This window comes from Cyanistes caeruleus, chromosome 5 (genome assembly GCF_971803275.1).
Source record: "Cyanistes caeruleus chromosome 5, bCyaCae1.hap1.1, whole genome shotgun sequence".
Classification (NCBI taxonomy): domain Eukaryota; kingdom Metazoa; phylum Chordata; class Aves; order Passeriformes; family Paridae; genus Cyanistes; species Cyanistes caeruleus.
Genome location: NC_141705.1, coordinates 23,092,685 through 23,116,465, shown reverse-complemented (window position 1 = coordinate 23,116,465; position 23,781 = coordinate 23,092,685). Strand labels below are relative to the sequence as shown.

At 36.7% G+C, this 23,781-nt stretch overlaps 1 protein-coding gene across 19 annotated transcripts in view; it reads left to right on the top strand.

The window, feature by feature from the left end:
• Window positions 1-23,781, top strand: part of PDS5A (PDS5 cohesin associated factor A) — a 93,995-nt gene that overhangs the window by 39,866 nt on the left and 30,348 nt on the right. For all 19 annotated transcript variants that reach the window (XR_015286728.1, XR_015286726.1, XR_015286734.1 and 16 more), the window contains exons 12-29: window positions 751-902; window positions 4,054-4,167; window positions 4,775-4,856; window positions 5,593-5,641; window positions 5,766-5,905; window positions 6,958-7,073; window positions 7,780-7,885; window positions 8,786-8,946; window positions 11,579-11,702; window positions 12,834-12,992; window positions 13,239-13,307; window positions 13,956-14,092; window positions 14,797-14,920; window positions 15,179-15,383; window positions 15,875-15,989; window positions 19,075-19,207; window positions 19,815-19,934; window positions 21,055-21,117. Coding sequence is in view for 8 of the 19 variants with exons in the window: in XM_086888515.1 (XP_086744641.1) it covers window positions 751-902; window positions 4,054-4,167; window positions 4,775-4,856; window positions 5,593-5,641; window positions 5,766-5,905; window positions 6,958-7,073; window positions 7,780-7,885; window positions 8,786-8,946; window positions 11,579-11,702; window positions 12,834-12,992; window positions 13,239-13,307; window positions 13,956-14,092; window positions 14,797-14,920; window positions 15,179-15,383; window positions 15,875-15,989; window positions 19,075-19,207; window positions 19,815-19,934; window positions 21,055-21,117 (2,169 nt within the window). In the remaining 11 variants the exon portion in view is untranslated. The remainder of the gene's footprint in view (window positions 1-750; window positions 903-4,053; window positions 4,168-4,774; window positions 4,857-5,592; window positions 5,642-5,765; window positions 5,906-6,957; window positions 7,074-7,779; window positions 7,886-8,785; window positions 8,947-11,578; window positions 11,703-12,833; window positions 12,993-13,238; window positions 13,308-13,955; window positions 14,093-14,796; window positions 14,921-15,178; window positions 15,384-15,874; window positions 15,990-19,074; window positions 19,208-19,814; window positions 19,935-21,054; window positions 21,118-23,781) is intronic.

Here is a 23,781-nt window from a genome sequence, read left to right as displayed (position 1 = left end):
GTTCCTTATATAAATCAGCACAGGATGGCTTATGGATCTTATCTGTTAAATTGTTTAATAATGGGATGCTTGTTATTTACTTGAGGGGATAAAGTATGACCACCAAAAGCAAGATTGAGAACCCATGAACTCCTGTAGCTGTTGTACTCTGTTTTTTGGGGTTTTTTTCCTTAATCCCTGCAGTCTTAGAGCAATTGCTTGAAGGTTTCAGCAAAATGGGCCTCTCCCACTGTCCTGGAAAGTGGCCTAAGAGTTCAAGCTTAGCAGGTTTGGCTTAGCTTAGACTCCAGATCTCCCGTGTCTAGGCAAGGGTGCTATAAGATGGTGCAAGGCAGTGGGAGGAAAGAAGTCTGCCGTTTCTGGTGCCTGTCTAAATGAATAAATAAGCCTTCCAAATCCTGACTCAGTAAGACACTTATTCAGGCGTACATGTTAAGCTGTACTTAACTTCTTCTCTGCTGGCTAGCTCCCAGATTTTCTTTGCTCATCACAAAGGAGTACTGAAATCCAAGGTACTGACAATATTTAATCTGCATAGTACTGGCAAGAAAACTCTTACACAAGCTTTCTAAAGTCTCACCTAGAGGCTTCAAACAGCATTTTTCAGCTTTTGAAACGTCTAAATATATAGGGTGAGAAAGTGGCTATTTTGTCTTTCAAGCTTCTACATCTTTATTGTATTTTGTATGTTTGATTTATTTATTTACCAAAACCAATTCCCCAATTTCTTTTAATTTCTTCCCTCTCAAGTGGCGAGTGAGAAAAGAAGCTATGATGGGTCTTGCCCAGCTGTACAAGAAGTATTGTCTTCATGCTGAGGCTGGAAAAGATGCTGCAGAGAAAGTGAGCTGGATAAAGGATAAACTTTTGCACATATATTATCAAAATAGCATTGATGACAAGTGAGTCAATCTAAGTCTTCCTAATTTTAATTGTATAGTGATAAGAGATACTGTGAAAATATGTGCTTATCCTGTGAAAGCTGTTATAGTCTGTATTTATGGGTTGATGTATGATAATATTAATTAATCATTTAAACATGTATGCACATATTCAGGATTGTTGTATTATCTGTTCATGGATTCATTTCTATATACTGATGGAACTAGATCTATGATGATTGCAGATTTTCATTCACTAGCTACTGTGTAGAAAAATTCGGCATTTACCATGCCAGTTCTTGGTTGCCTTACTACTTTCCAGAGGCCAGTCTGTTAAAATCTATAATCTTTGAGTGTTATATGTGTCCACACCACATGCACAGGTCTCTCCTTTTGGTATGAACGTTTAGGTAGACCAAAAGCTGAAGAGACATGAGGGATTCTTTCACACTTGATTCATCTCTGTTTTGTCACTCAGTCCCTTTGATTTTTTGAAATACCATTTTGGTGTTGAAAAAAGAATTTTGGCCAAGGTTTTGGAAGATTATTAATAGTCTTTCAGAAATGGAGAAGCTGTGAGATCATACCAAGGCAGAATTTCAGCCTAAATTTTTAGTATGGTAGACTCAGAAAATCCTTTACAGTGTTTCTTAGTGCCTTGCTTATGCAGCCTGCTACTTCAATATGTTTTGTTATCTTGGTGACAAGTCTGAGTGGGTCAATAGCCTCCTTCAGTTGCCAGTTATGGTACTAAATTTTTAACCACTGCAGTGGTGAAGGCTCTCACTTTGTTCTTCTGGCTGATCATAAGTGGGCCGTAGTTACATATTTGATTAGTTGGCACCTTTTTTGAAAATCGGGAAATCTTCACATGGCTGATACAATTCAGCATATACATAAAGATATGCTTTAGTTTGCACTGAGAGGTTTCTGGTTTTTCTACCATGTTTTCATCTCGTTTTCAATACACAGGTTTGATAGTGGACAGTGTTGTATAGTGAATGGGGCAAATGTTTTCTGTATTTCTGCTCACAGCAGATGCTGAACACTGCTGGAAATGAGGCAAGGAATTTTAAGGGAAGAGTGTGTCATCAAAGCTGAGTTTCTTTCTCAGACATGATTTCAGAAAGTCTGATTGCACTATTGAAATTAGCTTTTTCATAAGGAGGCATGGATTGTATCTTGTTTTCTGGGTGTCCACACAGAAAGATTGGTGGCTTGATTTTTCATGTTCCTCTAGGTCCGTTTGATATTCTGAATTTTAATTCAAATTCTACTAGTCCTCAAGGCTGACAATGATGTTCTTGCTCAGTGACACCATTGGGCTGGTTTCCTGATCTCAGTGGAGGGATAAATATGTTTCAGTGCTATTGTCAGGATTTTAAAGGTTTAGCACTTGAAGAGCTGTAGAAATGCTGTGATCTTTTAAGACAGTCTATCCAATCCTTTAAACACATAAGCAAGCATGGGCCAAAATTAGCCAACTCTGGCCTATTTTCCTTCAATAATGCAGCCAAGAGGATAAAAAAATAGCAGTGGACAGCTCTGAGCCTTGGAGTATTTTCTGCAGGGTGCATGGGATAACACTAGTTCTTTCAGAAGATAATAGTGCAGTATCACACAGGGTTTAGGCATGAAGTGGAATAGATGTTTTTATACACATTGATAACTTGGTCACTTGATGTTTTTGTTACTGCTTGACTATTGATACATGTTTCTACTAAAGACTGAAAACTTATGACCATAGGAGCGCTGCCTCTCACGTGTTCTCTGAGCTTCTTTTACAACAAGTACATAGTGAATGGAGTGAAATAACCACAGCTGAAAACGTGCCCTTTTACCAACTATTGTTATGCTAGCCAGTCACTTTCCTCACAGAAGTGTGTCTTGCAGTTATTCCCACTTTGTGAATCTTGACCCTAATGGACAGGGAACCAGAGAAGGGATTATGCACTCTGCATTTGTACTGACAGCTTTTCTGGAGCATGTATCTGTAAAGACATGGACTAGAGCAATGTTCATAAATTGGTAAGAGCTCTGATGCCTCCAGTCTCCTAGTGTGTTAAACAGATGGAGTCTCTTGAGATCTGAAGTTCCTGTTCCCCAAAAAATTTAGTTCTTGGAGTCATCAGTAGGAAAGTGTACATTTAAAGAGACAAAGCCAAATTTTCTTTAATACTAACGGACTGTCTTTTGAGATAGTTGTATCCATATTCTTGGTCATCCTTTTATTCCTCTGCCTTGCCATCATGTCTCTTGGAATTTTCTTTCAAAAAAATAAGCTGTGTGAGCAGAAATAATCTGTATTTGATCTGTGATGCTGTGGGCTCTGTACAAGGCACTCAGAGTTATTGCTAGTACAATGCACTGGTACATTGTGAAGAAGTTTTAAAACTCACACAGAGTATTGGTCAATAAATATCAAATTGTATTGCTGAACATTGTGCAGAGCTTTCATTAGTATGAATTAAACTAACATTTGAATATTCTTTCATGAGGGGGCTGTAATTAGATGAATTACTCATATTTTTGTAATTCAGAGCTGGTATTTGATGTAAAACTTCAAATGATAGATAACTGGAGATTGGTTTTGCTGGTTTGGTTTGTTCTCACTTAATTTCCCTTTGCTCTTTTAGTTGTATATGTTTTGATATTCCTTCATCTCCACCTTTTTAGTGATGATTTTTAGTTTGTAGAATGTTTTTAGAATTAGTAGATTCTCAGGTACTAGAGTTAAATTTTAACCATTCCCTCAAGGATACTTCAGATTTTTACTTTTCCTCCCCTTTGAGTTATATTCTTGTGTTCTTTCTCCTTTATTTGAGCTTTTTATTGTCTGTGTTCCTTCCTTCTATATATTAGAATAAACTAAGGGAGATTCTCAGACCATAAAAGACAAGGGGAATTTAGATGGTGACAGATTACTCCCTCTAAGAAGTAAAAGTACGTGGAAAAGCTCTCAAGCAGTTCTTGCTAATCTTTCTATCAGTAGTAGAAGAAATCTTTACAGCTGAGAAAGAGGCCACTACTTTTTTGTCTTCTTTCTTCATTAAAAACTCTAGTTTTAATGACTTCCACTATTTCCTTTTTTTTTCAGCCTGTCTGAGAGATATCACTGTTGTTTGACATGTACAGTAGTGATTTATCTCCTTTTTTTCTTCCTTTCCTGCAGATTACTGGTAGAGAAAATCTTTGCTCAGTATCTTGTCCCACACAATTTGGAAACAGAAGAACGAATGAAGTGCTTGTACTATTTGTATGCTAGCTTGGATCCAAATGCTGTCAAGTAAGTATGGTCTATATTCAACAAATACTTACTTTCTTAGGCTTTTTTAAATCTCTGTTATCTTACTTGTATTATATAATAAAAATACAATTAATGGATACTTAGTATTATTTGCAAGTAGCATAGTATTTGAAAACATTTCCCTGTTATATACAAACCCCCTGAGACGTCCATGAGACAGAAGGATCCCATGATATTTGACAAGAGCGGATTTATCCATTCATTTTCATCAAATGAGAACAATGCAGACTTAAAAGTGCACAAGTGGTGACTTCTAGGTTTGTTCTGTGTGTGGGATTGTGATGGAGGTATCTGTGACTGAATTCTGGTTGACGGTGGCCTTTTTTTTATTTGGGTGGTTAAAAGAAATACTATTTATTTATATGCATATGTTAAACTGCTCCTAGAAGAATAAGAGAGTTGATGTTCTGTAAAAGGACAAAATCAGTTCATCTTGTTTTCAACAGTTCTTTTTATATTCAGTAGGTTTTGATTATACTTAGCAGGTGTTGCACTTCTAAGATAAATAAACAATCTTGTTTATTAAAACATCCAGCATGTTCTTGTCATGAAGAAGCTCTTCTTTTCTGGTTTCCCATTTTTGCAGAGCATTGAATGAGATGTGGAAGTGCCAGAACATGCTAAGGAGTCACGTACGAGAATTGCTGGATTTGCATAAGCAGCCCACTGTACGGTTTTGAAAATATTTATACTTTATCCACTAGATCTATGGGACTAATTTACTGGGGGCGTCTTAATACTGTATTATTTGTTCAGTGTAACTTTGTTTTTCATTGATTTATGTATGTAGACAACATTCCATTCTCAAGAAGTAAGGTTGCTTTCTGTAATGCTAGAAGGTATATGACTTGTTCTGTTGATCAACCCTTTGTAGTACTGCTCAAGAATTTTGGAACAAATTTTAAAAGTTTTGAAGGTTTTTGTTTGCTTTTCACAGATCTTTTTTCTTTCTTACTTTTTAAGAGATTTTGAAAATGAAATATATTGTAACATAAAGCAGTGATTTCTTTATTGGTTAGAAAAAACAAGTTTTTAAGTATTTGTACTGGAATTCTGCTAGTAGAAATTTTAAATAGAAGGGCATTGCTTTGAGATTTTAGTGAGAGTGGGCTCATGGGAATTTTCTGTTTTGCGGGATACTGGGTTCTTTTTCCTGATTTTGACCTGTTTTGTGAATGAATTAATTTTTGCAGTTCTTTGATGTTACAAGATTTTTCCCCTTTCTGTGTAGTAGCTGCTAATGATAGTTACACTGTTCTAGCATCTATTCTTAAAACAAAAACATAAAACATAAGATTCAGGAGTAGAAAGTAGTGCTGCAGAGAAAGTAACAGATCAGCTTAAAGGTGTATTTTATAAAGGAGATATTGCTGATTGTTTGTCTGTTTTTGCTGTTGTCCTCAGTCAGAAGCAAACAGTGCTGCCATGTTTGGAAAGCTGATGACCATAGCAAGTAAGTGCTAATAACTTGCTATAAACATTCTATAAACTACTACAGCTGGAAATTGTATTTCTGTGAATCTTGGCCTGCTGAAGTTGCAGATTTATTTAATATTAAACTGTTTTTCATCATACAGAAAACCTTCCAGATCCTGGAAAAGCACAAGATTTTGTGAAGAAATTCAATCAGGTTTTGGGTGATGATGAGAAACTTCGGTCCCAACTTGAACTGTTAATTAGCCCTACATGTTCTTGCAAACAGGCGGATGTCTGTGTGGTAAGGAAATGCTGGAAAAGCTAACTTTTATACCATAAGTATTTGTGCTTAAAACAGCTACCTGGAATTAATGGTTACCTTAGTTACCTAAACATGGTTTTTACATGTTTCCAATTTTCAAAAAATGCCTTTTTGATTAACCTGTATCAATTAGGGAAAAGTCATTATTTTAAGAAAACATTGCCTTTATTCCTTCCTGGGATTATGAGCATCAAGCATAATGTCTAAACGACTGATTTATTTCTTCAATATATTTTATTATTAGTACTTGTTTTGTGGTATGGCTCCTAAACTGTCTTCTCACACTGATTCAGCTTCCAAGTACCAGCAAGTCATCTATTACCATCTGCATATTATTAATTTATTTTTAATCCTAGAATAGTATTTTGAGATCACTATCTCTTGTTATTAACCTCTTTGACGAAAGTACACACCTAAATATTAAATAGTACTTTTCCAGATTCTGCCAACCACCACCATTTTTTATTATTTTTTAATGGTCTGAGGCAAAGTAGCCAATTTCATTGACACATATTACAAAGATCACAAAGAGCATTTACAAATAGACAAAGACTTCTCATCTACAAATTGACAAAGACTTCTTGGGCTTTGTCTAATGGCTCAGAAATTTTACAGGGAAGAGAGCAGGACAATTTTTTCATTGCTATGAAGTCTCATGTACTACAGGGTTACCCCACAGTTTTCTGGATTACACTTGACAACAGACATACATATTCTGTGCACTACACTTCACTTTTCCTTAAAACTATTTTAAATCTGGGCTGCAATTCTTAAGAACCCCTGAAAAACTCTAAGTAGAAACCTATTTAAATTTTTGTAACATATGTATGCTTTGAATATAACATGATAAAGAGAGATGCGTGGAGAACCAGCAGCCCCCCCCCCCACCCCAACATACCTTTCACTGATATTTCACTGATTATATAGACAATCTCTGTGGTAAAAAGAAGTGACTATAATTAGCTTACTCAACATGTTAAAGAAGTAAGTAAAATGAGTGCAATTCTTGTTTGTATCTAACATTCTTGTAGAGGGAGATAGCCCGGAAACTTGCAAATCCTAAGCAGCCAACAAATCCTTTTCTGGAAATGGTCAAATTTCTTTTGGAAAGAATTGCCCCTGTACATATTGACTCAGAAGCCATTAGGTAAGTTTGAAAGAATGAACAATTGACTCATGAATGATTAAAAAGATTATAGAAATGGCAAAAGGAAAAATAATTTTCTTGGGATTTAAATTGGTCTGTCCTAGCGCTAAATGTGTGGGTGAGTTTTAAATCAAAATTATGTAGATGTATTCATTCCCAGCAACCTAGAGGATGCAACTTCTTTTGATGCTGCTTTGCGCTGCTGTCTACAAGATGATTTTAAAAATGTAGCAGTTCATGGTGAAAATCCTATTTGTGGGGCTTCAGGTGAAAACTGTGAGCATAATTTTCACATAGTTAACTGCAGCACAGTCTTCCATATAGCATCTGAATTAATTACCTTTTGTGGGATTGTGTAAGAGAATGTTTTGATTTCTTTTGAGACTTGTCTGGCAACCTAATTACATTTTGAAACTTGTGGAAGTATCTGTTGATCTGATGTCACCAGCATGGTGTGTTTTTTTTTTTTTTTATGGATATTTTTTTCCCCCTAAATAATTCGTTTTGCAGAAAATGAAATTAGAAGGAAAAGGACTAATGTAATAACTTAAAAATAGCAAAAACCAAACAGCAATGCCAACACCACCCCCAAAGGACTGTTGCCTTCTCTTTATATGCTGTGAAAACCAAGTAATCTTGCTTTTATCTCCAGCCTTTAACATTGTCATACTTACTTGTTTGCTCCTTTTTGTATCTCTCATTTCAGTGCACTAGTAAAACTAATGAATAAATCCATAGAGGGGACAGCTGATGATGAAGAGGAGGGTGTAAGTCCTGATACTGCTATTCGTGCAGGACTTGAACTTCTCAAGGTAATCTGCGTTAATGTAGCTAATCTGTAATGGAAGGGACAAAAGTGGCATGAGTAACAAATTAATGTTAGCATGGCTTTAATAGTTATTACTAGATAATTTATTTAATAGCAATTACTTAGATAATTATTTTTTAATGTATGAAACTGGTTGTTAATACTCACTTGAAAGAAGAATAACGGAAGAGATGTTTTGAAAAGGGTGCCAAGTATTGAAATGTACATGTTATAGCAGAAATTGGTTTCTGCTTAGGGAAGTAGTAGAGAAGAAGGTATAGAAGTAAAGTGAGAGGAAGAGAAACAGGGAAACTGGGAGAGACCTTTTTTAGGGAGTGTGTGGCACTGGAAGGAAAGCAAGCAGCTCAAGAGCCACATTATGTAGAGAAAAAAAGGGAACTTTTGTTCTCAGTGGCGCTGAGAAGTGGAAGGGAGAGAAAGAAGCATTTGAAATATCTGGAAAACAGTAGCTAATGTTTTGTTTGTAGATATCTTAACCTTTTTGGATTCTTTTCTGCTTAGGGGCTATAGCTTGTAGAGAAATTAAAACTTTAGTTCAGTTAAATAAGGTTGTAAATAAGTGTTCTTAAATAGATTGCAATATAAACAAATACTCTTCAATAAGTGTTCATTTGAAGAATTGTGTTTTTATATATTCAAATAATGTAGTATGTTACAAAATATTTGGAGGACACAAGGATCTGAAAAACAAAACCTAGATGCATTTATTTGAAAATTTATGTATAGTCTTCTCCAAAATGCAGTTTTTGAATGTAATAGTTTCATATGGGCATGTAACAGTTATTTATGTTGATGGTAATGTTCATAAGTAGTCATCATTTTGTTTTTCTGATTATTCGTTTACTATGAATTAATACACCTTTGTTGTAATGTGTGTATGCAGGTTCTGTCCTTTACGCATCCTACCTCGTTCCATTCTGCAGAGACCTATGAGTCTCTCCTGCAGTGCCTCAGGATGGAAGATGATAAGGTAGCTGAGGCAGCCATACAGATTTTCAGAAACACGGGTCACAAAATAGAAACAGACTTGCCACAGATAAGATCGTGAGTATTGTTATGTGCTGCTTTCCATATCTGGAATTCTGCCTCTCGACAGTTTATTCAGTATGTTGCCCCTATCTAGTCTTGTTAATATGGAAAACTTCTCTTCCATGATTTTGATTTCCTTCATTACCTCTCTGTCCCTGTCCCTTCATTTTTAAATTCCTTGCTCTCACAGTTTTTATATATTTATTGAACATGTTAGGTACTTCTTAAAAATCTTCTTATAATAGACACATTAAAACGAGTGCATAGCAAATCTTTTAGGTTACAAAATAAGCAACAGCAAAAATACAGCAAAGATGATTCCTTGGCATAATTTCTACTCGTATCTGTCCTTCACATGATTTTTATATCTTTGTAAGGAATGCAGATACAATCTCTAATATAACTAACAGCTCTGTTTGTTATTAAACAAGATGAGAAACAAAATCTAAAAGCAGGCATGAATTTCTAGCAAAGAATAATTGGCTGTCTGTAAGTTGTCATGCAGTTCATGCTGTACTGCTGATTAAAGCTGCATTATCTACTTGGTATTCCCAGACGATTAAATATCTTGTGAGTAACGTCTGAAACTTTAAAATCAGCCTGTCAGTAACTAATTTGTCCAAATAATAAGTCACAGCTTTCAAGTTCTCATACCTTGAAATAGCATTTTGGATGTTGCCATGCTGAAATGCATACTAGTGTACACTTCTAAGTTTGCTGTAAATTAAAGATGTAATCTCAGCAGTTCTTCTGAATGGGGATCAGACTTTGGACAAAAGAAAAATATTACAAATACATATGTTTGATATGAAATAAGTTTGAAGACATGTGTAGTGGTAAAGAGAAGGAAATGCCCAGCAGTTCCCATTGTCAGTACAGTTCCCAGTATCTTTGGTGTTTTGGTTCCCTACCAGAATTTAATCAATACTCTATTCCTGCCTACATCATGTTCTCTCTGGTATTGCTGGGATTTCTTTGACATCATGCCTTAGCCAGGTATTGGTGAAGTTTAGTCTGGGAGGTCTCAACTTAAAAATGTAACTGTCAAACCATCCTTGGCATGGTTTCCAAACAAGTCAGGTTGTCATTCTGAAAAGCCATGTTCTTTTACACAAAGAAAAAGAAGTCTGAGGACAGGTAGATGTTCCAGATTTCATGTATTCAGAAATCTTTGTCATAATTGAATGATTTGATACAATCAACAAGATATTTTGTTTCCAGGGACCTATGTTTTGGGTTTTTTTTGAAATGCTTCTGTGAGAGGCTACTTGCTGTCCTTTGAAGCAGTGCTCACCAGCAGCAGCCCCAGTTCTGCTTCCTTGTATAGGAAATGAATAAAGGTTTTTGTACTAGTTCATGGACAAAGACTACCATATGACTCAGGAGCCTGATGGAAGTACTGGCCATGCTCAAACAGAGCCTGTGGACCATGTGTAAACTTGTAGATGTAAACATGTAAAGGTGCATGTCAGCATTTCAGTTTTCACCTTCTGTAGATTTGTGTCACTTGGGGTGTGCTGAGGTGTGGTTTATAACTGCTGCACCAAGGCCTGGCAAAGACTTCAATGTACATGTACCTAACACCACGAAAGCTGTAGGTTAGGCATTGACGCTTACTGTAACTGTGGGTTTTACTGAATTCTTTCCTGTTTTGGCTCTTAATCCAATTTGTGGAATCTTGGCGGGTTTGAGAAGAGAATTTCTACTTAAGGTCTTTGGTTGGTATGGTTTTAGATTTTGTGGAGGTTTTGAGGAAACTGAGGTTTCATTCTTTCCATCCAGCAAGTTGCTCTTTAGCCTCCTGTTGCTAATTTTGATTATGTAGCATGTGTCAGTGAGGTGCTGTGAATGATCCATGTACTGATCCATGTATTGTTACAGAGCTTTTCAAGAAAGCAGGGAAATTTTTGGGATCTTTCTGTGTCAGACTCTTTGTAGGTGGTTTTGTTTTTTCATATCAATCGTTGGGTGAGTTGCAGGGTGAACCTCCCTAGTTACTGTCTTAGCTGCTGAGCTCTGAGGGGACAGGCCTGCCTTCCAGCACTGCCTGGGGAGTGACACTGAACAGTCTGAGCAACCTGGACCTGGTATCAGGAGTGGCTTCTGTCCTGCGCTTTCCTTCCATGCCTTCTGATCAGCAAATAGATTGCAGGAGATTCAAATTCAAAATCTCACAACAAAGCAGTTGCTTACTTGGGTGTACGTTGCGATTAAAAGTTCCAGTTGTAAAAGCCTGTAAACACATTGATTTATTCTTAGCTTTCAGAGATTTTCTTCAGTCGTATCGTTCCCAGGCTTGGATAATAAATCCAGGAATTTACCCTAGCTGAAACTTTCATGTTGCCTCCACCTCATATTTGTCTTCCTAAATAACTTTATTTTGATCATTAATTTCTTTCATGTTTGATTTTTATTTTTTTCCTGTGGGCTGTTTCCTTCTTGTACGTGTACAGTCAGATACTCAACAAGTATTGCTAAATACAATTCTGTCCTCCTTTTTAATTTATGATTGTGATCTTTCCTGAACAGACTTCAAAGGAATACTTGATTTATAAGACAGTGATGATAGATTTGTATGTGTGAACATACATATTTTTTTATAGATTGCAAATTGCATTTTGAAGTATTTTGTTTAATGTTCACACAGAACACTAATTCCGATTTTGCATCAGAAAGCAAAAAGAGGCACTCCTCATCAGGCAAAACAAGCTGTTCACTGTATACATGCTGTATTTTCAAATAAAGAAGTACAACTTGCACAGATCTTTGAGGTATGCATTGTCTTTTTGTTTTTAAGATTTTTTTCTGTTATTAATTAATTGGTACTAGTAATTAAAATTAATTCCCACTGTTTAGTAACAGATAACTGTTTAGGAGGTCAGGAGGCCTTCAGATGTATGGTACTTAAATCATTAATTTTACAATAGCAAGTCATTAATATTTGTGTCTTAAAGTCGTGATTTACTAATATTCTGATAGATGAAGGTTTTCCTTTTTATCTGCATAGGAGAAGTTTGGGGGAAGTAAGCTAAATATGCTGGTCTGATCCACAGCAAATTCCATGGGGACACATCTAGCAGATACTAAATGAGAGATATACCCTGCTTTCAAGCTGTATTGAATTACCCAGCTTTAAGGTCTTTGCACATACAGCCTTGCCTCACTAATGCAGTTAGTGCAGAACAACTTGACTGTAAGCTCAGACATCAGCTTACTACTCACTTACTGCTTCCTTAGACAAGTTATTAAGCAAAAACTTTCTATTCAGAAGACAGTTTATTCACACCGAAGTCTTTAAAATAATATTATTAATCTGCATTCATAAAATATTTTATGTTCTTAATCTTGGCTGTCTTTGAGCCTGTGCATAATTTGTGTGAAAAACTTTGAATTAAGATTGCAGAGTTCAATCTCTGCTTAGACTTCTGTGAGAGTTTTTATTCCCTCCCTAATGCTAGAATCTGATGCAATGGTGTGGGGTGATAAAGGAATTGTCCTGGTGACTGTTACCTGGAAAGTAAATACTGATGGCTAGTAGAAATGTCCCTGGTGGTTTCCAAGGTTTTAGCTGCTGTTTTCTACCATTGGCAGTTGGGATTCAGGTTTCCACAACTTCTGAACAGAATTGAGTCAAAGTTTTTTCTCATGTCTCTCAGGTTTGAATATATTTCACATTAAAATAAGAAGAAAATATAGATTTTGTTTTGCCCTTGCCTTAAGTGAGATTTTTGTTTACTCTTTTGAATAGGAAATTGTATTCTTTATCCTTCTGATTGCTAATTTTATTCTTTCGGAAAAACAGTGAGATGCATCAGCAATACAGCAATAAAATAAACTAATTTAAGACATGCTAATTTATTAACTGAAGTTGAATCTTGAAATTTTTCTTTTTCCTTCCTCAGCCTCTTAGTAGAAGTTTGAATGCTGATGTACCAGAACAGCTTATAACTCCCTTGGTCTCTTTGGGTCATATTTCTATGTTGGCTCCAGACCAGTTTGCTTCTCCAATGAAATCTGTTGTTGCAAATTTCATTGTGAAAGATCTCCTAATGAATGACAGGGTAAGATTATCTTTTATTTATAAGTGCTTATTGTGCTGTTATCCTATTATGAACTCTGTGGGGAATAGAGCTTTTTTTGTCAAACTAGTCCATAAAGTAATGTTCTGTAAGTGGTTAGCACAGTGATAATTGCATTATAAAGAGTATTTTTGTAAAAGGAAGTCTAATTCATGACTTCTTTCTGTTTTTACTTCTTGATTTTCTGTCTGGTTGAACCAGTTTGTAAGCTTACATGAATTTCTATAGTCAACAGGTGAGAAAAATGGAAAATTGTGGTCTCCGGATGAAGAAGTCTCTCCAGAAGTTCTAGCAAAGGTGTGTTATCTGCTGACAGTAATAATGTGTATATCTGCCATTAAAAATTTATTTTTCTTCAAGTTGTGCAGTGGGGCATATTGGAATAAATTCCTTCAAGTGAATTAGTATTAGTCCTAATGGAATATCATTGTTTTTGTGAGTTACACAAACTGATAAAACTGATACAAACTATGCATTCTGTTATCTTCACTTACTGCTATTAATTATTCAGAGCATTGTGACAATCAAGAAATTCAAAAGTTTTAGTTTTCCTTACAAGAAGAGTGACTTTACTTTGACTTTACTGACTTTGAAATAGATTTGAAATAAGTTGAAACCCTGGTGAATGTGAATCTAATTGCAGCCATTTCTAGGAATTTTTATCTAGTTGCTTTTATTTTTAATCATACATTAAATATCCTGCATGCTTTGCAGATGCAAATCTGCAAAGACAATGGACCATGGTTGAAATCATCTGAGGTGACAAGTACTCACCTTCTGCTGAGTACTGCTTCTTCCTTTTTCACTCTTAAGTATTTACTGCTTCATTATGATCCTTTAAAAATGTATCCGCTCAAATAAACAGAATTCTATGGGAATTTCAGTTTGACAACAGTTTGACAGTTTGGCAAGTAAGTTGATTGTTGGTTTGTTTGTGTGCGATAGGTGCAAGCAATTAAGCTTTTGGTACGCTGGTTATTGGGTATGAAAAACAACCAGTCCAAATCTGCAAATTCCACACTCCGGTTATTGTCAGCCATGCTTGTCAGCGAAGGAGACTTGACAGAACAGAAGCGAATCAGGTCAGACTTTGTTCCTTGCAGGCTTCCGTAGATTTTGTTGTAGAATTTCAAAGAATGTTTTAGAGTGCTTGTGGAATGTTAAGGTCAGCAAGCACACTGTTGGCTACACATCTGATCAGAGTAATCATATTAGGAGTGGAATGGGAGCATGAAATTATGTTAGATACTCCATTTCTTGTAATTTGCTAATATCTACAGAGTTCCAAATTAGATTATTGTCCTGGTGAAAGACATTATAGAGAGTAAAACACCTGCAGAGGTATCTTTGGAAACTATTGAGTGATAACCACCTCCCAAGCATGTTAGATTTTATCTTCGGTGGGCCTTTTTCATTCCAACTGTGATGTAATTGCGCCTCAGCTTCATTTTGAGGGTAAAGGAAGGAAAGAGAAACTGTGGCAAAAGTGTTACTTTCATTTAAACAGTGGTAGGAAAACAAGAAACTTGACTCATCTGATTTAATTGTTTTACTGGAAGTAGAGTTTTAAAATGAAGTAAAAGCACTATTAAGTAAAAGGAAAGTAAAGCACTGTTTTTCACAAATTTGGTAGGATTAATTTAGCTTGATCTAGAGCTATGTTACTGGGATTTCATTGATTGGTCATTGGTCTTGTAAAAAGAAGAAACTGAGACATGCAGGTAGTTTAAGTATAGTTGTAGTGAGCTGTGATTAATTATTTGGGTTTTTTCTCTGCCATGTTTAGTAAATCAGATATGTCTCGACTGAGGTTAGCTGCTGGTAGTGCAATAATGAAGCTTGCACAGGAACCCTGTTACCATGAAATAATTACCCCAGAACAGTTCCAGCTCTGTGCACTCGTCATTAATGTAAGTAACTGCATTAGAATTGAAGTGACCCCTAATGGAGTTGAGTCCTTATGTCTGACCTTTTGTTGCTGCTACAGTGAGTGTATTCTGTTTCTCACTGCAGCTTTCACAGGACTTACTGAAGTTTCAATTTCAGATGTTTATAGTGTTGCTTCTGTTCATATTTTTAAAAAGCCTCCTCCTAATTCTACCTTGAATGCTGGTTTTTTTGGGGTTTTTTTGTTGACATTTGCACTTTTATGGTTTGTGTTGCTGTAGGATGAGTGCTACCAAGTGAGGCAGATATTTGCCCAGAAGCTGCATAAGGCACTTGTGAAATTACTGCTCCCTTTGGAATATATGGCAATCTTTGCTTTGTGTGCCAAAGACCCTGTGAAGGAGAGAAGAGCACATGCCAGACAGTGCTTGCTCAAAAACATCAGTATACGAAGAGAATATATTAAGCAGAATCCTATGGCTAACGGTTAGTATTTCAGTAAAATTGTTAAAAATACAATAATATTAAACTGGAAGGAACAATTATTAAACCTTAAGCAACTGGCTTTTCTAAAGAAACACCAAATAGGTTTAATCTGTTTCCTCATCTTTATATTAGACACATTCAAATCTAAATTTACTTAGCTCAGTATTTAGTGTAAACCATAAAATACTCTTCTGTACATTAATGAGAATTATGGATGTAAAATACAGTGCTCTTATGGTTGTGCTCTTATTTGTTTTGCTCAAAAAATAAAATCTTGTGTCCTGATATTTTTAGGCTTTATGACCTCCTTCCTGAAGTGAGACCAAATAGTTTTGTATAGTAAACTTTTCGTTTATTTTTAATGATTCATTTAAAGTCCATACGAAGAAAATATAAGTCAAAATTTTACATTCTGTGTTTGAAAAAGTTTTTCTTATGATGCATGTGTATGTGTGTAATATAGAAGCAATTTTTTGTTGTTACTACTGTAGAAAAATTGCTGTCCTTGCTGCCTGAATATGTGGTACCATATATGATTCACTTACTGGCACATGATCCAGATTTCACAAAACCTCAGGATGTTGATCAGCTCCGTGATGTCAAAGAGTAAGTGTCAAGTAATTCTAGAATTCTTATGCTGAGAACTGCTCTGCACTTGGAAAGAAACTGATTAGGAAGAGGAAAAAAACTAATTAGGAAGAAGAAATATTTGTTTTATCAACAGTATCTTGCAAACGTGTAAGTAGAAAAAACGGAAATATGGAATACTTTAACCATGGGAAGAAGGCAACAACAACTGCTTAGCAGTATATTCTAAAAGCTGAAATGGTAACCTGTTGGTCATACAGTAGTATACCAAATTAGTGAGTTGTGTATGCTGCTTTTAAAGTAAGTAATGATTTTAGAGTCTTGTCTTTGTGCCTAGGAATATTTATAGGATGTCAAGTAATGTTAGTTAAATATTTTGGAACTTTTAAAATAGAGTGCTTCTCCAAGACTTGAAAACACTGAGGCTGCCTCACTGGAAACTTATTTCCCCTTCCTGTGCAAGACTACTAAAATTTATTCAAAGTTTGCTGCTGACTTACTATTTGCACTATATGTCAGCAGTGCAGGCTTAGTACTTCTTAATGTATTCAGCACAGATTACTGTATACAATACCATCATACTTAGCAGGAGCTTGTTCTGTGCTGTTTCCACATTCACACCTTCTTGTGTGCCTCAAATAATATTTCACATCTTAATTATAACTTCTTTTGCTCCTTGTGTCTTGCAGTGAATTTTAAAATTTTAAGAAACAGTTAACACTGAAAAATTGTCAAAGCATGTTGTCTTTCCCACCACACAGTTCTGATTTTGGTGTTTTGGTTTTTTTGTTTTATTCATTTTTTTATGAAACTGAGCTTTGTTGGTTTTGTATTAGGCATGTGTAACCACATACTACAATATACATCATCCAAAAAGCAGTTCTATTTTGGCACCAGTAGAATAGTTCAGATCTTAATGCTTTTTGCACATTCACTTCTGACATTCTGAGTCTGATTCTTTCTCTAAATTAAAAGTTTGGTGTGTTCTGATTTCTGAGTTACTTGATTCACACCTGGTCAGACCTGAAGTCAGTAAAGATTTTTTACCTGATCAGCAAGTCTACATTTTGTCCCAGCACTCACTGTTCCTGGCAACATCTGAAAGCATCCTCCAGCATTTATCCAGAATGCATGGGAACAAGTTCTGATTTGCAGTCACTGAGTTAATACTTTCTGTGAGAAGCACTTCCTAGTGCACAGAGCTTTTTTGGACACCCCTTGTATAGCTTTTCTTTGTTGTCAATTTTCCTCCCTCATGTTTGTCACAGACTGTCTGAACTAGCCAGAAGGGTTAGAAACAAAGAAATACTCTGTAGGGGAATTTTGGCAGGAATACTTCTCTGAAGAGTCTCCTGAGATACGAGAAAAATGTTTTCCAATTAATGTGCTACAGTGTTTCTTTTAACAGCTCTGAGTGTCTTAGTGTTTACTTTAAAGTGTTAACATAGATGCTTGCAAAGTTGTAACAACAGGCTTTGCAGTGTATTTTGTAGGTGTCTCCCTAGTTTGTCTTGGTTTACATGGCCTAGATACAGTGATGTACAGTAAATGCATGCTTAGCAGTTCCTGAACCATAATCTGTGATACTTACTGTTACTGATGAAGGTTTTTAAGGTTATCTTGCAGGGTACATTTGGTGTTGGTTGTTTTTTATCTTTATACTGGCTCAAGTCTTTCTCTTCCTAATTCATATTCCGAAATTACTGAAATGGATACAAAGAATGACTTTATGTGACTGTGTTCCTCTAGGTGCATATTTCTTTTCATAAAATCCCACTGGTGTTTTGGACAGGTCTTGTTCAAAGTTGATAATTATTGATGTAATTTGCTGACTTAGTGAGGAAGTCAAGCTACTGAATTTGACAGAGTTAACTGGAATTACCAGAGTAGAATGTGTTCTCAGTCAAAATCTTGGGGTGACACTGGATTTTGCAGAACCTGGGTCAGGATGGGTATGTTACTGGTCCTGTGCTCATCCTATTCAAGTTCTTGAAAATACTGGATAGATGGATGTAAAGCTGTCTAACAGATTGATTTACTATAGGCTTTGTAGCTCTTGGATGCAAGTCAGACTATAGAGACATCCTAGTTTCTTGAACATCAGATAGCTCTGTAAGTATTTTGATGCAGCATAAGCCTCTTAGCTTTTGAGAGAAATGGTCCTTCTCTCTTTTATTACAGTTTCTATCAGGTAAGAAGATGGGGGCTTTTGTGAGGAGGGAATTCTAATGTTTAGTCATCCTATTTTTCTTGGGTTTTATTACCTCTTTCTGCAAAATAATCTCTTCCAAAGCTTCAGAATTAAGTTAGCCACTGGCAAAGCCTGCATTTCTCAGAACCATGCATATGTCTTTGCCAACTAAATACTATTTTACCATGATGTGACTGTTGACCCTCTAACCATATGCAGTGGTGGAGCTTTGTAGCATGGATAGACCATGTTGTGCTTTATATCATAATTGACAATTTTTTAAAACAAACTTTCAGTCAAAATAAAATGTAATCTCACTATAAAGAAGCTAGATTTAAAGAAAGAAAACTAGGAAAGCTAATTCCATTAAGTCTTACCTGGGAGAATCTTCCTCCCATATGGAACAGTAGCAAGAATCTGACCTGCTTTTTGGGTCTCCTCTCCTATTTGAACTGCAGTATTAATCCACCTCTTGTGGATAACTGTCTAGCAGCAGCATGATTTTTTTTAGCCTGCTTTTAGTGTGCTCATAGTACATTGTTGATAGGGACATGATGCTCAAGGTAGTGATTACAGAATTTCATTTGGGTGATGATAGCACCAGAATTTCTGTTTCTATTCATATGTGGAAGAGAAAAAAGTTGGTCAGCTGGGCAGTATTTACAGATGTAAGAATAAGCTCACTAATTTGGCAGGTTTACACCAAAGAGTACACTTTTGACTGTGTGTGGTAAAGGTCTAGACTCTATTTACACCATTATATGATGTTATCTGTTTATGTCTTCAAATTGATTTTGGTTTCTTTTAAAAAGAAAGCTAGTACAGCTATCAAAATTTTGTAAGTTTTTCTGTATGTAGGAGCTGTAGTATAAAAGCTGGAGTGTAATTGCTTGTGGTTTTATGGCTTTGTAGGTGCCTGTGGTTCATGCTTGAAGTTTTAATGACAAAGAATGAAAACAATAGCCATGCCTTCATGAAAAAGATGTCAGAAAACATCAAGCTTACCCGAGATGCTCAGTCTCCTGATGAGCCAAAGGCCAATGAAGTAAGAAATGCAGCTGAGATTAGTGCTGGGTGATAATCTGAGGGTTTCACAAGCAGGATTTGCAGGAAGTCTGAAAGAACTAGCTCTGACATTTTTATGTTATTTTAGAGACATTGCTAATTGCAGGCACTGTCTGTATGTTTCCAATCTCATTCTTGCAAAACCTTGCTGACCTCTGCCAGTACATAATACCTGCAATTTTTTAAAACATTCCTGTTACTGCCTGTCTTGTTTTAGCTAACAGTTGCCTAGTTTCCTGACATAAGTATCTTCTGCTGTTGGGGAAGAAAATACTGCATTATACAGCTTCTGTTAAACCCATTAGTTTTTAGCAGAGATGAGAAACTGTTTAAAGTTTGAGCAAGAGTTTCAGTTGTACAGCATAGTCATGTAAAGTATTACTAGATTCTATCAATAGTATCGTATGAAAAATGAGGCCTTCTCCATCTGTTTTAAGGCCCAGCAGTATGGTTAATGATATAATTACAAAATATGTCCTTAGTAGTGGTTATTTAAACACATGGTTTAAACTTTAAGTATTGGATTCTTTCTACACTGTAAAAAGAGTAATTCCTAAAGCATGCTTGCCTTTTTTTTTTCTTTCCAGAAACTTTACACAGTATGTGATGTAGCACTATGTGTAATCAACAGCAAAAGTGCTTTGTGCAATGCAGATTCACCAAAGGACCCTGTATTGCCAACCAAATTTTTTACACAACCTGAAAAGGTAAATTTGTTGATTTTATTTCCAGAGTACTTTTTTTTTGATGATCAAGAGCTGATTATCTCCTTAAGATAATGAGTGGGAAAATGCATATTTTATTATCAGCAATTAATTTTTTAATGTCAGCTCTGTGCTTTTCTATCTGTGTATTATGAACACATGACAGAAATGTTTGTAACTAGGTGAGAGCTGACTGGAATTAATTCTGATATGTTGGCATGTATTGATGAATCATTTCATTAGTGTGTTTTACAAGTGCATCTGAACATATGAGAATATATTTGTATATTCTGATTGTGTATCTGAATTAGAATGCAAATCAGACAAAAAACCGGGAACATTATATTATTCATGGTATATTTCTATCTGTCAGTAGCTGTTGGGCTATTCTGCTTGCTGTACAAGTTGGTCCTCTTATTGCCTAGTAATAGCTTTGGCAACTACAGCTCTGCTGCCAGCAGTGGCACTACTGCTCTCTAAGAGACCTACTTCTGAAAAGTGTAAAGGGAACACAAGTAATTCTCTGGACCAGACTTGATGCTTTAGTTGGCCTGGAGAATGTACTGGCTGACATTTTTTAGTGCCCTAGACTGTCAATTAACAGCCTCTCCAGAGTCTCTTTAAGCAGAATTTGGTTTCCTATTTAATTGTGAAATGGCAAATGCTATGTAACAGTAAGCTGGTGCCTTTACTCAGTTACAGGATTTCAGTCTGTGTAAACTTTGATACTCAGAGTGACAAAAGTAACCACTTTCAACTTGTTTAGAGAAAATGGCACCTCTTTTCCTCTGTTAGGACTTTCCATTAAAAACGTGCAAGTGAGCAGATAAGGAGAGCAGTTTTGCATCATTTCAAACAATTATGTCACTTTTGAAAGAAAAAATGTTGATCCCAATTTCAGGTATGGCATACTGTCATTCAGTAATGCTTGCTGTAAATCTCCACCAAAATACAAGTTTAATCTATCTTTATTAGATTGATTCGTTAGTCACCAGGTTGCATGGTGTGAAGTACATGTAACACTTGATAGTTTCGTCTAATTTGGAAGTCAGTTGAGTGTATATAAAAAAAGGTGAGATTAAGACATGAAACACAAACTAATTTTTACTTTCTTTTTATGCAGGATTTCTGCAATGACAGGAATTACATTTCAGAAGAGACAAGGGTTCTTCTTTTGACAGGAAAGGTACTGTATTTTGACAAGTTGCAAGTCTTTGAATATTACTTGTGATTTTTTAAAATGTTCTGAACTGCTGTAGTTTAAAAATTACATTAAGAGTTTATGTACAGTAATTTGTGACTCTTTGATGACATATAATTGATTCCTTGAACATACTACCTGATACGTACACAACACCAGGATTGTTATCTGTGCATTGAGGTATAGGTTCTTGGTTACAGTTTCTTCTATTACTGAAAAAAAGCTTGGCATAAAGTTAAGATGCATATAGAGAATTGTGGTACCACTAGCATTGGAGAGCTTAAATAATCAAGGTGTAATATTTTTAGTACAGCTTTTAATGCTGTTAAATTCAGCTGCAAATGTCTGTACACTTTAGAGCATCTATTTCAGGGAGTCCCAGCTGGAGATATTCTGTGATTTCAACATCCTGTATTTGCAAAGCAAAGCACCTCTGGGAAAGCCTTTCCAAAATGTATTGCAGAATTAGGGTCAATACAACAGTAGAGGAGATTTCACAGAATCATTAAGGTTGGAAAAGGCCTCCAAAATCAGATTCCAGCCATTGGCCAAACACCACCATATCAACTAACCACAGCACTATATGCCATGTTGAGTATTTCTTGAATACTTCCAGTGATGGTGACTCCACCACATCCTTGGCCAGTCTTCCAATGCCTGACAGTCCTTCCAGTGAACAAAGTTTTTCTGACTTTCAAGCTCCCCTGGCACAGCTTATAGCCATTACCTCTCTCCTGTCTTTAGGTGCCTGGGAGAAAAGGCCACTTCCCACCTGCATACAACCTCCTTTCATGCAGTTCTAGAGAGTTTTAAACACCCTCAGCTGACTTCGTAAGACTTCTCTTTCCAGGTTCCTTCCCCAGCTCCATTGCCCTTCTCTGGACTCACTCCAGCACCTCAGTGTCCTTACAATGAGAGACCCAGAATCAAGAACAGGATTCAAGGTGTGGCCTCACCAGTGCTGAGTAGAGAGGGACAGTCACTGCCCTGGTCCTGCTGGCCGCACAATTGCTGACACAGGGCAGGATGCCATTGGCCGCCTTGGCCACCTGGGCACAGCTGGCTCATGTTCAGCAGCTCTCAGCCAGTACTCTCGGATCCTTCTCAGCTGGGCAACTTTCCAACCACTCTGCCCCAACCTGTAGCACTGCCTGGGCTTGTTGCAGCCCAAGTGCAGGACTTGGCTCTTTGCCGTGTTGAACCTCATAGCACAGGCCTTGGGTCATTGATCCAGCCTGTTCAGGTCCTTCTGTAGAGCCTTCCTGCCCTCCAGCAGACAGTACTGCCACTCACTTGGTGTCATCTGTGAACTGTCTGAGGGGACACTCAATCCTCTCATCCAGGTCAGGAGAGATACTAAACAGGACTGGCCCCAACACTGCTCTCTCAGTAACACCAGTAGTGACCAGCTACTGCTGTGTGCAGCGCCCTTCAGCACCACTCTCTAGGCTTGACCACCAGCCAGTTCTTAACCCAGTGAAGAGGGCACCTGTCTAAACTGTGCACAGCCAGCTTCTCCAGGAGGATGCTTTGGGGAGACAGCATTAAAGACTTTAGTGAAGTCCAGGTAGACTACATCCACAGCCTTTCCTCATCCACTAGGTAGGATGGTCATAAAAGGAGATCAGGTTGATCAAGCAGGCCCCATCTTTCCTAAATCCATGCTAGCTGGGCCTGAGCCCCTGGTTGTCCTGTACACACCATGTGAACACACTCAAGATAACCAACAGATCATCCATAACCTTCCTGGCCAAGATCAGGCTGACAGCCCTGTAGATCTTCTAGATCCTCCTTCTGGCCTTCTTGTAGATTGGCCAACCACAGTGGCCAACCTCCAGTCATCTGGGACCTCTCCAGCTAACCAGGACTGATGAAAAATGATTGAGTGGCTTGCTGGATTGCAGGGTATCTGTTCTGCTCCCTGTCTACCAGTTCAGGGGCTGGGTAGCCTGAATATAACTGAACTTTCTCTTAAACAGAAGAAGACATTAAGTCCCTCAGCATTTTCCTTCTCCTAGGTTACAATGTTCCCATCCATGTCCAGTAAAGCATTGAGATTTTTCTTGGCCCTCCTTTTGTTGTTAATGTATTTGTAAAAACACTTTTTATTATCTTCCATTGCAGTGGCCAGCTTGAGTTTCAACTGAACTATTATATTTATATATTTATGATATATTTTTATACGGTATTGTATGCAGGTGATTTAGAAGTAAACACTATCTCTTCAGGGTTCTCTGATACAGTTACAACATTTTAGATCTTGCTGTGGCTGATGTCTTGACCCATGTGCTCAGGCTGAGTAGACAGCAGGAAGTTTTTTATTTTGTTCCTGGAGAGCAGTCAAGAAAGTTTTCATAACTGGCATGTCACATTCTTCATGTAATTTTACATTTCCTTAGAGGCCAAGTTAATAAATTAAAACTTTCCCAAGCAGAAAAAAATAATTCCCATGTGTGGAAGTTATGAGGGAGCAGGCAGGAGAAAGATACTACAGATGCTGGAAAACACTGGCTTGCAAAAAAAGCAACAATCTCTGCAGAAAAGGCTTGTTGCTGGACACATGATCAGTGGCTGCATCACCTTAGTGCTAATTCTGCACAGTATTTACTTAAGCATATTATTCTTTTAATATAATAATTTATTTGCTCA